The following is a 16144-nucleotide window of genomic DNA, read 5'->3' on the forward strand; positions in this document are numbered from 1 at the left end:
GTTAATCTTTAAAGCATTTGTGTTAGTTTTCTAGAGATACCATTACAAAATGCCTCTTAGTGATTTAACAATAGAAAGTCATTTAAACAATAGACATCTATTTTCTTACAGTTCCGGAAAATGTCACCAAGTTTTGTTTTTTTCTGAAAACTTTCAGTTCTGGAAGTAGATGCCCACTTTCTCACTGTCACTTCACATGATCTTTTGTTTGTACACATATGTGATGTCTCTGTGTGTTCAAGTTTCCCGTTTTTATGAGGACACTGGTGGAACTGGGTTAATGCTATTTTAATGGCCTTAGATGGTGCAAATGAATGATAAGTAGAAGGACAAAGTTGATCTGTTCTACAATATTGATGAAAAATCTCTTCTGACATTTTAATACTCAATTGAATAAGAAATCAAATTGATCATATTTCATTTTTCTGTTTACATTTTACCAAACCCAGATGCACTGAAAGTGTAAGAAAATTTGAGAAGAGAAAAAACTGAGCCTTCTAAACCTGATTTCTGATTAAAGTTTAATCTTCAAAAATACTGATGATTTTGGAAAGCAATTTTATGAAGAAGTCATGAAAGCTAGGGATTATTTGGTTACGAAAATGTGTTGTCAGATATTGTGAGGTTTTGACTGTAAATAGCATTTAATAATTAATTAATAATTAATTCTCAATGGTAAATTTTTCTTTGCTTCTTTCTTAATAGGTGAACATTATACCAGTGATTGCCAAAGCAGATGCAGTTTCTAAAAGTGATTTACAGACATTTAAGTGTGAGATAATGAATGAATTGATTAGTAATGGCATCCAGATATATCAGTTCCCAACAGATGATGAAACTAGCACTCACATGAGCTCCTCGATGAATGTAAGCTTCTAACTATTGAATCTCAATTCTATTTGATGGGGGGGAATGAAAATATAATTTATAAGTAACCTTATTAGTAATACAGAAAAAATTGGAAAACACCCTGATGGTGGGAAAGATTGAGGGCAAGAGGAGAAGGGGGCGACAGAGGATGAGATGATTGGATGGAATCACTGACTCAATGGACGTAAGGTTGAGCAAACTCCAGGAGATAGTGAAGGGAAGCCTAGCGTGCTGCAGTCCATGGGGTCCCAAAGAGTCGGACATGACTTAGCAGCTGAACAACTATGTTAGTAATATAGTATCACTTGTATCTGACAAAGAGGCTATAAATAAGGTATTCTTCCCCAAAATCCAGTGTGGGAAAATGTTTCTTTTTCTTGATTTTGAAAAATATTTGCTGAGAATCAATTATTTTAAGAAGCATTTTGTTCTTTTAAAAATCCTTTTAAAACGATATAGTTCACATACCATATGACTCACCCATGAAAGTATACAATTTAATGATTTTTAGTCTGTTCACAATGTGTGCAACCACCTCCACAACCAAACTGAGAACATTTTTATTATATAATAGATATAGAAATATTATCTCAAAAAGAAACCCCATACTCTTTAGCTTTTCTCCCCTACCGCCTGTCAACCTTCCTCTCCACCAGCCCTAGGAAACCACTAATCAACATCTTGCTCTTCAGATTCCTCTGTTCTGGATATCATATGAATGGAATTATATAGTATTTGGTCTTTTCATGCTTTGATTGGCTATTAGTATGTCTTTCCAGGGGAAACATTTACTCAGATCCCTTGTGCATTTTTAAATGAGCTCTTTCTTCTTATTGAGTTGTTAGAGTTCTTTATGTATTCTAGATACCAGTTGCTTATGAGATACATGATTTGTAATTATTTTCCCCAATCTATTAGTTACTTTTTCATTTTATTTCTGGTGTCCTTTGAAATGTAAGCTTTTTAAAAATATTGATGAAGTCCAATTTATTTATTTTAGTTGTTACTTGTGCTTTTGATGTCATATCTAAGACTGTTTTGTCAAATCCAAGGTAATAAAGATTTTCTTATGTTTCCTTCTAAGAGGTTTTAAAATTGTGGTAAAATATACATAGAATGAGGTTTACCATCTTAAACATTTAATTTTTTTATTTAAAAAATTTTTTTAATGTTTTTGATGTGGACCATTTAAAAAGTCTTTACTGAATTTGTTACAGTTTTATGAAGTCATTACTGAATTTGTTACGGTTCTGTTTTATGTTTTGGGTTTTTTTTGGCTGCGAGGCATGTGGGATCTTAGCTCCCTGACCTGGGGTCAGACTTGCAGCCCCTGAATTTGAAGGCAAAGTCTTAACCACTGGAGTGCCAGGGAAGTCCCCAACCTCAATCTTTCAAAGTTCACAGTTGAGTGGCATTATCTGTTCATAGAGTGCTACTATCATCGCCACCAACTATAACCACAGAACTTTTTTCATCTTGAAAAACTGAGGCTCTGCAATAAACAATAATTCCCTGTTATTCCTTCCATCAACTTTATGAATTTGACTACTCAAAGTACTTCTAGTAGATAGAATTATATAATATTTGTCCTTTCCTACCTGTACAAATGTTTCTTTGAGTCTCTGCTTTCAATTCCCTTGGGCCAGTTCTTGTATGTGCCAAGAAGTGGAGTTGCTGGATTGTATGATAATTGTAGGTTCAATTTCTTGAGGAACTGCCATACTTTTTTTCCATAGTGGCTTCACTGTTTTTGCATTCTCACAAAAAGTGCACAAGGTTTCCAATTTATCCACATTCATACCAACATTTGTTATTTTCTTTTTTTTTTTAAATGATAGCTTATCTTAATGGATATGAGTTACTATTGCACTGTGGTTTTTGTGTCTGTGTGTGTGTGTATCAGTTCAGTTCAGTTCAGTTGCCCAGTCGTGTCCGACTCTTTGCGACCCCATGAATCACAGCACGCCAGGCCTCCCTGTCCAGCGCTAACTCCCGGAGTTCACCCAAACTCATGTGTATCGAGTCGGTGATGCCATCCAGCCATCTCATTCTCTGTCGTCCCTTTCTCCTCCTGCCCCTAATCCCTCCCAGCATCAGAGTCTTTTCCAGTGAGTCAACTCTTCGCATGAGGTGGCCAAAGTACTGGAGTTTCAGCCTTAGCATCAGTCCTTCCAATGAACACCCAGGACTGGTGTCCTTCAGAATGGACTGGTTGGATCTCCTTGCAGTCCAAGGGACTCTCAAGAGTCTTCTCCAACACCACAGTTCAAAAGCATCAATTCTTCAGTGATCAGCTTTCTTCACAGTCCAACTCTCACATCCATACATGACCAATGGAAAAACCATAGCCTTGACTAGACGGACCTTGGTTGGCAAAGTAATGTCTCTGGTTTTTAATATGCTATCTAGTTTGGTCATAACTTTCCTGTCATCTTTATTATAGTTCATGAGTACATTAGAAACTGACATGGATATCTTTATTAAGACATGTAGATTGTTATGGGCAGCTGCTTTCCATTTTTACTTGAGAATGGAAAAGAAGCCAATATTAGTGTCATTGCATCAAGTTTTCACCTCATAGGAAACCTGAACAGGTCTCTTGGGTCTTCTAGGTCACTGTTATACTGTCCCCAGACCTGCCCGCACCCACGTGTCTCTGGAATTCCCTATACATTTCAAAAGGCACTTGGGCAACAGAACACTATTACTATGCTTGTTTTTAAGGTGCAATTCCTGGGTTAAATATTGTGCATATATGTCTCCAAATTGCCCAGGCTTATCTTCCAAATAATGCATTACTCATTTTACTCATCTCCATGCCAAACAAAGGACCCCAAAGCATTGTGTTAATCTCAAAGAAGTCAGGTGAGGCTCTTCTCTCCTCAAATCAAGTTATTTGAAATCCCAAATGAAATGCTAGTGCCAAAGCTCAAAACAATAGCCTTTCCTGAAAAGCTGCATCGTGATTTTTAAAAAAAATTTATTTATATATTTATCTGTTGACTGTGCTGGATCTTCATGTTGCAGCACATGGGCTCTAGGTGAGCAAGTTCAGTAGTTGTAGCACAAGGGGCTTTGTTGCTCCGTGGCATGTGGGATCTTCCTTGACCAGGAATCAACCCTATCCCTTGCATTGGCAGGAAGATTCTTTACCACTGGACCACCAGGGATGACCTGCCCTTTTTAAAAAATGGGTTGTTTGCTTTTATATTGAGTTGTATGAGCCGTTCATATATTTTAGGTATTAACTCCTTATTAGATATGTCATTTCCAAATATTTTCTTCCATTCCGTAGGTTGTCTTTTCATTTTTTGAAGTTTCTTTTACTGTGCAAAAGGTTTTGAGTTAAATTAGGTCCCATTTGTTTAGTTTTGCTTTTGTATCCTTTGCCTGAGAAGAAAGATCTAAAAAATATTGTGACCACTTATGTCAGTGTTCTACCTAGAGTTTTCTTTTAGGAGTTTCATGGTTTCTGGTCTTACATTTAGGTCTTTAATTCATTTTGTATTTATCTTTGTATATCTTTTGAGAAAAGTTCAAATTTCATTCCTTTACATATTAACTGTGTAGTTATCATATAGTTATCCCAGCACCACTTATTGAAGAGACTGTCTTTTTCCATCGTGTATTTTTCCCTCCTTTGTCATAAATTAATTGGTCATATGTGTGTAATTTTATTTCTGGGTTCTCTGTTCTGTTCCACTGATCTGTGTGTCTGTTTGTGCTAGTACCATACTATTTTGATACTGTAGTTTTATAGTATAGTCTATATACTATAAAGTCAAAAGAGTCAAAGAGTGTGATACTTATAGTTTTGTTATTTTTTCCTCAAGATTGCTTTGGCTCTCTGAGCTCTTTTGCAGTACCATACAATTTTATTATGTATTATGTAACTAATTCCATTAGTTCTGTGGAAAATGTCTTGTGTATTTTGATAGGGATTACATTAAATCTGTAGATTACTCTGAGTAGTATGAGCATTTTAACCTTATTAATTTTTCCAATCCATGAACATGGTATATTTTTTCACTAATTTGTGTCATCTTCATATTCCTTCATCAGTGTCTGATATTTTTCAGAATATTGGTCTTTCACCTCCTCTTTTAAGCCAGTTTCTAGGTATTTTATTCATTTTTATGCAATTTTAAATGGATTGTTTCCTTGATTTCTCTTTTTGACAGTTCATTATTAGTAAATAGAAAAGCAACATGTAGAAATTTGTATGTTAACCTTTATTCTTCAACTTTATTGAATTCATTTATTACTTCTAGTGATTTTTTGGTGGAGACTTAAAGTTTTCTGTATATAGTGTCATATCATCTGCAAATATTGACAGTTTTACTTTTTCCCTTCCAACTTGGATACCTTTTATTTATTTTTGTTGTCTGACTGCTATGGCTAAGACTTCTAATATTATGTTAAATAGAAGTGGGATCTCACACAAATGCTTACAGAAATTAATCTGCACATAATTAATGCTAAGTCATAAAATCTGAGGCAGGATAAATCACTTGTTTGAATAAACTTATTATGTATTCTTGTCTTTGTTATTTCCATAACAGAAATAAGAGTAACAGAGTAAGTCATATTGGTATAAGAAAATATGATGAAATTCGTTCTTACTTTCTAGGGCTTCTTACCTTTTGCTGTAGTAGGAAGTACAGATGAAGTGAAAGTTGGAAAAAGGACAGTCAGAGGACGTCACTACCCCTGGGGAATTTTACAAGGTAAACATAAGAAACCTCCATGAGAAGGCTTGCTCTGGAGTGACTATGCTTAAATATATATAATTATAAAACTATGTAAAATAGAACTATAAATATATAAAACAAAATATTTTAACTTGAGTCAATATTGGTAACTCTCATTAAACAGCAAATTAACAGTTATTGATAAGGAGCACAGATTCTGTTTCATTTGAGATAGTGATTATTTTGACTATAACTTATTCTCATAGGAATTTTCTGGAATATTTTTGTACTTTAGGCAAAAATTGAGAAACTGAGCAGAAGTTTCTCATTTACCCCAGTCTGCCATATGCAGATTATCTCTGTGGTGCTAAACCATCATACTCAGAATGTTGAAAAGTTCTTTGAACAAAAGAACTTTGAACAACATGGAAGCATAAATATTGGTACTTGAAACATGTTATATAAGTTAATTGCTACCCAATTTATAAAGCGCTTTTAAGTGGTTACTAGTAAAAGGGATGGTAAACTATTTCAAAAATAAAGTAACATAATTTATTTTTGGATAAATTGTACCTTGACATTTATATTAGTTATCTAGCATCATGATGAATTAGAATATTGTCATAACAGTTATTTATTGTATGATTCACATACTTGTGATACTAATTATTGGGGACTGGATTATCTCTGTCTGTAGAGATAATGTTCCAAATGTTATTTTCAATTAATGTATTATAAATTTTTAAATTTATTAAATGTACTTAATGAATATTATATTTGGTTACAATATCATACCCAATACCCAAAATATTGTGATCAGTCTTTTGGATATGACAGGCACAAGAGAGAGAGCCATGTGAATTTATTGAGTGATTCTGAAAAATGACTAATTCATTCTCACACATATAGTATACACATATAATTTAATAACTACATCATGTACAATTGTTAAGGCCTTTACGTTAGCAGGATTTAATTAAATTATTTAGTTTAGTGAAATTATCTTCTTTAAAAGAAGATAACTTATAATTTATTTATAGACCAGGAAATTTGCTTTAAATTTATTAGCCAGAGACTAAATAGGAAACAGTGAAATAATATGTTACATTATATTAGTATATAGCATCAGTTCATCAGTTCATCAGCTTATTGCTCTGTATAATACCTTGAGAATATTCATTTGAAAAATACTAAATTATTAAAGAAAACTTATGCTATATAAGTTTCAAAACCATGAAATTAAAAGACTCTTGCTCCTTGGATGAAAAGCTATGATCAACCTAGACAGCATATTAAAAAGCAGAGACATCACTTTGCCAACAAAAGTCCGTATAGTCAAAGCTATGGTTTTTGCATTAGTCATGTATGGATGTGAGAGTTGGGCCATAAAGAAGGCTGAGTGCCAAAGAATTGATGCTTTCAAATTGTGGTGTTAGAGAGGACTCTTGAGAGTTCCCTGGACTACAAGGAGATCAAATCAGTCAATTCTAAGGGAAATCAGTCCTGAATATTCATTGGAAGGACTGATGCTGAAGCTGAAGCTCCAATATTTTGGCTACCTGATGAGTAGAGCCAACTCATTGAGAAGAGTCTTTTCCTCATTGGAAAAGACCCTGATGTTGGGAAAGATTGAAAGCAGGAGGACAGGGGACAACAGTGGATGAGATGGTTGTATGGCATCACCGATTCAATGGACAGGAGTTTGAGCAAGTTCCGGGAGACAGTGAAGGACAGGGAGAGCTGGTATGCTGCAGTCCATGGGGTCGCAAAGAGTCTGACACAACAGCGACTGAACTGAACTTATGCTATATGCTAATATAATGTAACATATTATTTCACTGTTTCCTGTTCAGTCTCTGACTAATAAATTTAAAGCAAATTTCCTGGTCTATAAATAAACTATACCTATAATTGACATGTACCATATAAACATAGTTACATGGTTAAAAGATTTATAGCTATTATTCAGCATGTTCTAAGCTCATTCAAGAATACTTATTGAGTGATAGGGATTGATAATAAGCTTTGTGGTTTTATTATTTTTCTGCCTAGTGGAAAATGAAAACCACTGTGACTTTGTTAAGCTCCGGGATATGCTTCTTTGTACAAATATGGAAGACTTGAAAGAACAGACTCACACTCGGCACTATGAATGTTACAGGCGCAACAGACTTCACATAATGGGATTTACTGATATGGGTCCAAACAACCAGCCAGTTAGGTGAGTAGAGATCTTGCTTGAACAAGATGATAGGTGACTTGGAAATCCCCTACAACCGTGAGATATGATTATTTTGGAATGAGAATAGCTCTGCTTCTCATATTCTGGGCCATCTGAATGTTGTGGTTTTTCATTATCTTCAGACCTTGATGAAAGGTTAGTAGGAGCAACATAACGCAAGGGCTCATTTATATGCCTCCAATAGGTACATGTCCCTGTAGGAGGGCATGGCAACCCACTCCAGTATTCTTGCCTGGAGAGTCCCATGGACGGAGGAGCCCGGGGGACTACAGTCCATGGGATTGCAAAGAGTCGGACACGATTGAGCGACTAAGCACACACAATATGTACTTGTGCTGAAACCCTCCATGTCAATCCCAAAGAGAGAAGAAGTTTTTATAGGCAAAATTTGGGAGGGAGGGCTGTAGGGTGTGTAACCCTCCCCTTATTGGTTGGTGGTGAGGTAACAAGATGGTGTTCAATCATCAGCCTTCTGGTTACAGCCAGTCTGGGGTCCATGTGCTTGTGCTCAGCCTGAAGTTATCCTCCACCTGGGTAGGGGCCTTGGTTCCTGTAGAACTCAGAGATCTGTTTCTGTGTCTTGGCTATTGTGAATAGTGCTGCTATGAGCAGAGGGGTCCAGGTATCTTTTTGAATTATAATTTTGTTCTGGCATATGCCCAAGAGTGGGATTGCTGAATCATATAGCAACACTATTTTCAGTTTTGGGGGGAATGTCTATACTGTTTTCCATAGTGGCTCTTCCATTTTACATTTCTACTAGCAGTGAAGTTTTGTTTTGTTTTCTTCTCACACCCTCTCCAGCATTTGTTATTTGTAGATTTTTTCATAATGGCCTTTATGACTGGTATGAGGTGGCAAATCATTATAGTGTTGATTTGCATTTCTCTAATAATTAGGAATATAATCAATCTGATTTCGGTGTTGACCATCTGGTGATGTCCATGTGTAGAGTCTTCTCTTGTGTTGTTGGAAGAGGGTGTTTGCGATGACCAGAGTGTTCTCTTGGCAAAACTCTATTAGCCTTTGCCCTGCTTCATTCTGTGCTCCAAGGCCAAATTTGCCTGTTACTCCAGGTGTTTCTTGACTTCCTACTTTTGCATTCCAGTCCCCTATAATGAAAAGGACATCTTTTTTGGGTATTAGTTCTAAAAGGTCTTGTAGGTCTTCATAGAACCGTTCAACTTCGGCTACTTCAGCATTACTGGTTGGGGCATAGACTTGGATTACTGTAATATTGAATGGTTTGCCTTGGTAACGAACAGAGATCATTCTGTCATTTTTAAGATTGCATCCAAGTACTGCAGTTTGGACTCTTTTGTTGACCATGATGGCTACTCCATTTCTTCTAAGGGATTCCTGCCCACAGTAGTAGATATAATGGTCATCTGAGTTAAATTCACCCATTCCAGTCCATTTTAGTTCACTGATTCCTAGAATGTCGATGTTCACTCTTGTCATCTCCTGTTTGACCACTTCCAATTTGCCTTGATTCATGGACCTAACATTCCAGGTTCCTATGCAATATTGCTCTTTACAGCATCGGACCTTGCTTCTATCATCAGTCGCATCCACAACTGGGTATTTGTTTCGCTTTGGCTCCATCCCTTCATTCTTTCTGGAGTTATTTCTCCAGTGATCTCCAGTATCATACTGGGCACCTACCGACCTGGGGAATTCCTCATTCAGTATCCTATCATTTTGCCTTTTGATACTGTTCATGGGGTTCTCAAGGCAAGTATACTGAAGTGGTTTGCCATTCCCTTCTCTAGTGGACCACATTCTGTCAGACCTCTCCACCATGACCCGTCTATCTTGGGTGGCCCCACACGGCATGGCTTAGTTTCATTGAGTTGGACAGGACTGTGGTCCATATGATCAGATCAACTAGTTTTTTGTGATTATGATTTCAGTGTGTCTACTCTCTAATGCCCCCTCCCAATACCTACCGTCTTATTTGGGTTTCACTTACCTTGGTCGTGGAATATCTCTTCACAGCTGCTCCAGTAAAGTGAAGCCACTGTACCTTACATTGGACGAGGGGTATCTCCTCAAGGCCGCCCCTCCTGACCTTGAATGTGGTCGCATCTGTGCCGCGGGAGCCGCTCAGATCATGAACTCCTTATTGCCAAATTCAGACTGAAATTGAAGAAAGTAGGGAAAACCACTAGACCATTCAGATATGACCTCAATCAAATCCCTTATGATTATACAGTGGAAGTAAGAAATAGATTTAAGGGACTAGACCTGATAGATAGAGTGCCTGATGAACTCTGGACAGAGGTTTGTGACATTGTACAGGAGACAGGGACGAAGACCATCCCCATGGAAAAGAAATGCAAAAAAGCAAAATGGCTGTCTGAGGAGGCCTTACAAATAGCTGTGAAAAGAAGAGAAGCAAAAAGCAAAGGAGAAAAGGAAAGATATAAGCATCTGAATGCAGAGTTCCAAAGAATAACAAGGAGAGATAAGAAAGCCTTACTCAGTGACCAATGCAAAGAAATAGAGGAAAACAACAGAATAGGAAAAACAAATTTTCTTTTCAAGAAAATTAGAGATATCAAGGGAACATTTCATGCAAAGATGGGCTCGATAAAGGACAGAAATGGTATGGACCTAACAGAAGCAGAAGATATTAAGAAGAAGTGGCAAGAATACACAGAAGAACTGTACAAAAAAGATCTTCACGATGAAGATAATCACAATGGCGTGATCACTCACCTGGAACCAGACATCTTGGAATGTGAAGTCAAGTGAGCCTTAGAGAGCATCACTACGAACAAAGCTGGTGGAGGTGATGGAATTCCAATTGAGCTATTTCAAATCCTGAAAGATGATGCTGTGAAAGTGCTGCACTCAATATGCCAGCAAATTTGGAAAACTCAGCAGTGGTCACAGGACTGGAAAAGGTCAGGCTTCCTTCCAATCCCAAAGAAAGGCAATGCCAAAGAATGCTCAAACTACCGCACAATTGCACTCATCTCACATGCTAGTAAAGTCATGCTCAAAATTCTCCAAGCCAGGCTTCAGCAATATGTGAATCATGAAATTCCAGATGTTCAAGCAGGTTTTAGAAAAGGCAGAGGCACCAGAGATCAAATTGCCAACATCCGCTGGATCATGGAGAAAGCAAGAGAGTTCCAGAAAAACATCTATTTCTGCTTCATTGACTATGCCAAAGCCTTTGACTGTATGGATCACAATAAACTGTGGAACATTCTGAAAGAGATGGGAATACCAGACCACCTGACCTGCCTCTTGAGAAACCCGTATGCAGGTGAGGAAGCAACAGTTAGAACTGGACATGAAACAACAGACTGGTTCCAAATAGGAAAAGGAGTACATCAAGGTTGTATATTGTCACCCTGCTTATTTAACTTATATGCAGAGTACATCATGAGGAACGCTGGGCTGGAAGAAGCACAAGCTGGAATCAAGATTGCTGGGAGAAATATCAATAACCTCAGATATGCAGATGACACCACCCTTATGGCAGAAAGTGAAGAGGAACTCAAAGGCCTCTTGATGAAAGTGAAAGAGGAGAGTGAAAAGTTCGGCTTGAAGCTCAACATTCAGAAAACGAAGATCATGGCATCTGGTCCCATCACTTCTTGGGAAATAGATGGGGAAACAGTGGAAACAGTGTCAGACTTTGTTTTTTTGGGCTCCAAAATCACTGCGGATGCTGATTTGCAGCCATGAAATTAAAAGACGCTTACTCCTTGGAAGGAAAGTTATGACCAGCCTAGATAGCATATTAAAAAGCAGAGACATTACTTTGCCAACAAAGGTCCATCTAGTCAAGGCTATGGTTTTTCCCGTGGTCATGTATGGATGTGAGAGTTGGACTGTGAAGAAAGCTGATCGCCGAAGAATTGATGCTGTTGAACTGTGGTGCTGGAGAAGACTCTTGAGAATCCCTTGGACTGCAAGGAGATCCAACCAGTCCATTCTAAAGGAGATCAATCCTGGGTGTTCATTGGAAGGACTGATGCTAAAGCTGAAACTCCAATACTTTGGCCACCTCATGCAATGAGTTGACTCACTGGAAAAGAGTCTGATGCTAGGAGGGATTGGGGGTGGGAGGAGACGGGGACGACAGAGAATGAGATGGCTGGAGGCATCACCGACTCGATGGACATGAGTTTGAGTGAACTCCGGGAGTTGGTGATGGATAGGGAGTCCTGGCGTGCTGTGGTTCATGGGGTCGCAAAGAGTCGGACGCGACTGAGCGACTGAACTGAATAATTAGGAATGCTGAGCATCTTTTCATGTGCCTGATGGGCATCTGTATATCTTTTTTGGAGAAATGTTTATTTATGTCTTCTGCTTGTTTTTCATTTGGATTGTTTAGTATTTTGTTTTCAAGTTATATGAGTTTATATTGGGTTGGCCAAAAAGTTCATTTGGGTTTTTCCATACAATGTTACATATTATTAATATACAATATATATTTTTATATGTTTATTTATATTAACATTTTAATATAAAAGCACACACATTTCTTTTTAGTTTTCAAGAGATCTATGAAGCCAAAAGGCAGGAGCTCTCGGAGCAATGTCAGAGAGAAGAAGAAGAGTTGAAACAGAAGTATATGCAGCGAGTAAAGGAGAAAGAAACAGCATTTAAAGAAGCTGAAAAAGAGGCAAGTCCTGCTAGTTTGATATAATCCATATTTAAGTTTAGATGTCCTATTAAATTGGGGGTTTTCATCTCAAGAGTTTAGATGATTTTGTTGAAGGATACTTTCTATTCTTCAAAAAGTAGCTATTTACCATGTAAGTTTTGGATGCAGCCTTTAAAGAAATGATTGCCTGTAATCTTATTTGTCCTAGAGCATTTGGAGAATCAGCTTTTTTGAATTTTTTTAAACTGAAATATAAATTGACTTACAATATTATATCAGTTTTAGGTATACAACATTGAGTCAATATTTTTATATATTAAATACTATCTGTCAATGAGGAGGGCATGACATCCCACTCGATGTTCTTGCCTGGAGAATCCCATGGACAGAGGAGCCTGGCAGGCTACAGTTCAGAGGGTTACACAGAGTCAGACATGACTGAAGCGACTTAGCATGCATGCATGCACCATCTGTCAGCATAGAAAGTTATTAAAATATTATTCACTATATTCTGTATGCGGTACATTACATCCCCATGACATTATTTTATAACCGGAAGTTTGTATCCTTTAATCTTCTTCACCTATTCATTCATCCCTCTCCTCTGGCAACCACCAGTTTGTTCTCTGTATCTATGAGTGTGTTCCTGTTTCGTTATGTTTATTCATTTGAGTTGTTTTCTTTAGATTCCCTGTGTGAGTGAAATCATATGGTATTTCTCCTTCTCTTTCTTATCTATTATCTACCTCTGACTTATTTTACTTAGCATAATACCCTCCAGGTCCTTTCATATTGTCTCAAAAGGCAAGGTTTTTTTTTTTTCTTAAATGGGTAATGTTCCATTGTATCTTTAAGTAAAAAGTTTTCTCAATGATTTTGCTATCATTTATAAATACCACAATCTCACATCCCCAGCCTTTCCAGTCATTCTTCTTGCCCTTGTATGTAGATGCTCATTTGCCCTCAGGTCTGAAAATATATTTACGAGCCATATGACTCCTGCAAAGATACTTTTTGAGACTGCTGTTAAGATCAAGTGCTATTCTAATGATTAGGGTAGGTTTGATAATCAGAAAGAAAGAAACATGTGCCTGGGGATGTGCCCCCTTAGGGTGCTTTGAGTCACAACTCTGGATTTGTTTTGCAGCTACAGGACAAGTTTGAACATCTTAAGAAGATCCAGCAAGAGGAGACAACGAGACTTGAGGAGGAGAGGAAACAACTGGAAGAAGAAATCCTAGCATTTTATAAAATGAAGGCCTCCTCTGGAACCTTGCAGAGCCCGGTGTGCAGCAGTATAAAGAAGGACAAAGAGCGTAAGAAATAATCCTTCACCAGTCCGTGTGCTGTAGAGCCCTTTCACTCTCTCTCATCTTCCTGTGAGAGTTTCCTCGTAGCACTTAATTCTGGTTGAAATTATGCTAAGTTTTAAAATTTGTTTACTTGCTGTGTATTTTCTCCTGCTAGAACGTGAGCTCCTTGAGAGCACATACCCTGATCGTCTTGTTAGATGCTCTATCATCAGAGTTTAGAACAAGAGCAGCACAGAATTGGTGCTCAATAAATATTTGCTAAAATGAAAGAAGATCAAAGATTTATGTACCACAGTGTAAAAGTGTTGATTAGCTGTGAAAATTCTTTTCCCATAGCTCTACCTGTGACTCTGGTGACCAAGTATATGTATTATTTCATATCTAAATAGAAGTAGGGGATTTGTTGGCATGCAGTATTACAAAAAGCTAATCCTTATGCTCATATTCCTTATAAAATTCTACTGATAATTTCTTGGTAGGTTTTATTAAATAAAATGCTATTTCTGATTATAACCCTTATACTTTTATGTTAGACCTTGTAAAACTAATATTGGAATAAAACTTCAGAAGTGAAAGAGAGTCAGAGAATAATGGGAAACCATGAGTAACATTTGGATGATAATATTATGCCTTACATACTAACATTTACTTAAAACTAAAGTTATCAAGGTTTTAGAAAATAAAGTAGATTTTTTAAAACTATTTCAAAAGTTTCAAAACTATATATCCTGAGTTTTCTGCATTTACAATGTCAGTTCACTGGTTTGTGTGGCTTAACTTTACCATGACTTATTCAGCAAAAGTACTACCCTTGAGGGTCTGTGTATATTTACTCCAAAATTTTTCTCATGTTCCTGAAAGAATAAAAAATTTTTCTGTTGTAATTTTTTTTACTGTTTTCATTTCAAAGGCAGCATTTTTTCAGGGCATCAGGATATTGTGATTTAAGTTGGAAAGGGAAAACCTGAAATATTGAAAAAGGTGAGAAACAATGAAGAAAGAAATATCAATACATCAAAGCAATGTAAAAAAAAAGCAATGTTAGAAAATAAACAAAACATGTGGTATCATTGATTTAAGGGACATGGGGTAAAGAAAAAGGAAGAAAAAAGACATCTGAAGATGGCAAAAATATCAGGCTTTTTGGATGCCAATCTTGTTCTTGGCTACCTATGAGAACTTCTCCAGCCCCAAGGTAAACACTCCTGTCACTCATTGAAAGTGACAGTGCTGAGAAGACTTTTCAGAGCCCCCTTTATGTCCTTGTTCCTCAGAGAGTAAATAAATGGATTCAGCATTGGCGTGACCACAGTGTACATTACAGAGGCTATTGCACTAGTTCTGGAATTTTGGGTAGTGGTAGAACTGAGGTACACCCCAAGACCTGTGCCATAAAACAAGCAAACGACTGAAAGATGAGACCCACAGGTGGAAAATGCCTTGTACTTCCCCCTTGCTGAGGTAATCCTCAGTATGGAGGAGACGATCCGAGAATAAGAAATAACAATGCCAGAGAGGGGAATAATACCCATGAGCACAGTGGCAAAATACATCTCTATGATATTGAGCAGATTGTCAGAACAGGCAAGTTGGATAACCTGATTGATTTCACAGAAGAAATGGGGGATCTCCAAGTCAGTACAAAAGGACAGCCGCAACACCAGCAAACCACGGAGCAAAGAGTCCAGGACACTCAATATCCAAGATGCCAGCAACAGCAAGCCACAGAGCTGGGGTTTCATCTTGGTTGTGTAGCGCAGCGGATGGCAGATGGCTACGAACCGGTCATAGGCCATCACAGAGAGGAGGAAAATGTCCAGTTCTGCAAAAAGGATGAAAAAATACAGCTGAGTGAGGCAGCCTTCAAAGGTGATGCCTTTGTTCTGGATGTAGAGGTTCAGCAGCATCTTTGGGACGGTGGTGGAGGTGAAACAGATGTCTGAAAAAGACAAATTGGAGAGGAAGAAGTACATGGGTGTGTGGAGGTGGGAGTCATAGACGGTGGTCAGAATGATGAGCAGGTTTCCAGCAATAGTTATCAGGTACATGGAGAGGAAAAGCCAAAAGAGGAGAGGCTGCAACTCTGCCTCATCTGACAGTCCAAGGAGTAGAAACCCTGAAAACTGTGTGTGATTTTCCTGTTCCATATAGCTGGTGTGACTGTCTTGGCAATAAAAAAATACAAACAAATAAACATTATCAACCAACTGAACTACTACTGACTATATTTCTCATATCATATAAATACAGTTAATATTACAGTTTACACAAAAAATAAATACATCCCTATATTTTGTTAATGGATCAGGGTGAGTATAGCCCAGAAGTTCAGAGGATTAAAAATGTAGCCAATCTCTTTCTGCCACTGTCCCCACTTCAGTATGCAAACTAGCCATTCGTC

General features: G+C 37.5%; 2 protein-coding genes across 2 annotated transcripts in view; one reads left to right on the top strand and one right to left on the bottom strand.

The window, feature by feature from the left end:
- Positions 1 to 13757, top strand: part of SEPTIN14 (septin 14) — a 34690-nt gene extending 20933 nt beyond the window's left edge. Inside the window, exons 6-10 of the mRNA XM_088832796.1 lie at positions 706 to 867; positions 5501 to 5597; positions 7614 to 7782; positions 12316 to 12448; positions 13578 to 13757. Coding sequence (XP_088688922.1) covers positions 706 to 867; positions 5501 to 5597; positions 7614 to 7782; positions 12316 to 12448; positions 13578 to 13757 — 741 coding nt within the window. The remainder of the gene's footprint in view (positions 1 to 705; positions 868 to 5500; positions 5598 to 7613; positions 7783 to 12315; positions 12449 to 13577) is intronic.
- Positions 13758 to 14951: 1194 nt separating this feature from the next.
- Positions 14952 to 15914, bottom strand: LOC129545126 (olfactory receptor 7A10-like). Its single transcript, XM_055408923.2, has one exon. The coding sequence runs from the start codon at positions 15888 to 15890 to the stop codon at positions 14952 to 14954; it is 939 nt and encodes a 312-aa protein (XP_055264898.1). The 5' UTR covers positions 15891 to 15914.
- Between the last annotated feature and the right edge of the window lie 230 nt (positions 15915 to 16144).

This window comes from Moschus berezovskii, chromosome 27 (genome assembly GCF_049115385.1).
Source record: "Moschus berezovskii isolate FMDL1 chromosome 27, NW_MosBer_1.0, whole genome shotgun sequence".
Taxonomy (NCBI): domain Eukaryota; kingdom Metazoa; phylum Chordata; class Mammalia; order Artiodactyla; family Moschidae; genus Moschus; species Moschus berezovskii.

Coding starts and splice junctions, on each gene's coding strand:
- LOC129545126 (XM_055408923.2), bottom strand. CDS start 15,890: ATGGAACAGGAAAATCACACACAGTTTTCAGGGTTTCTACTCCTTGGA.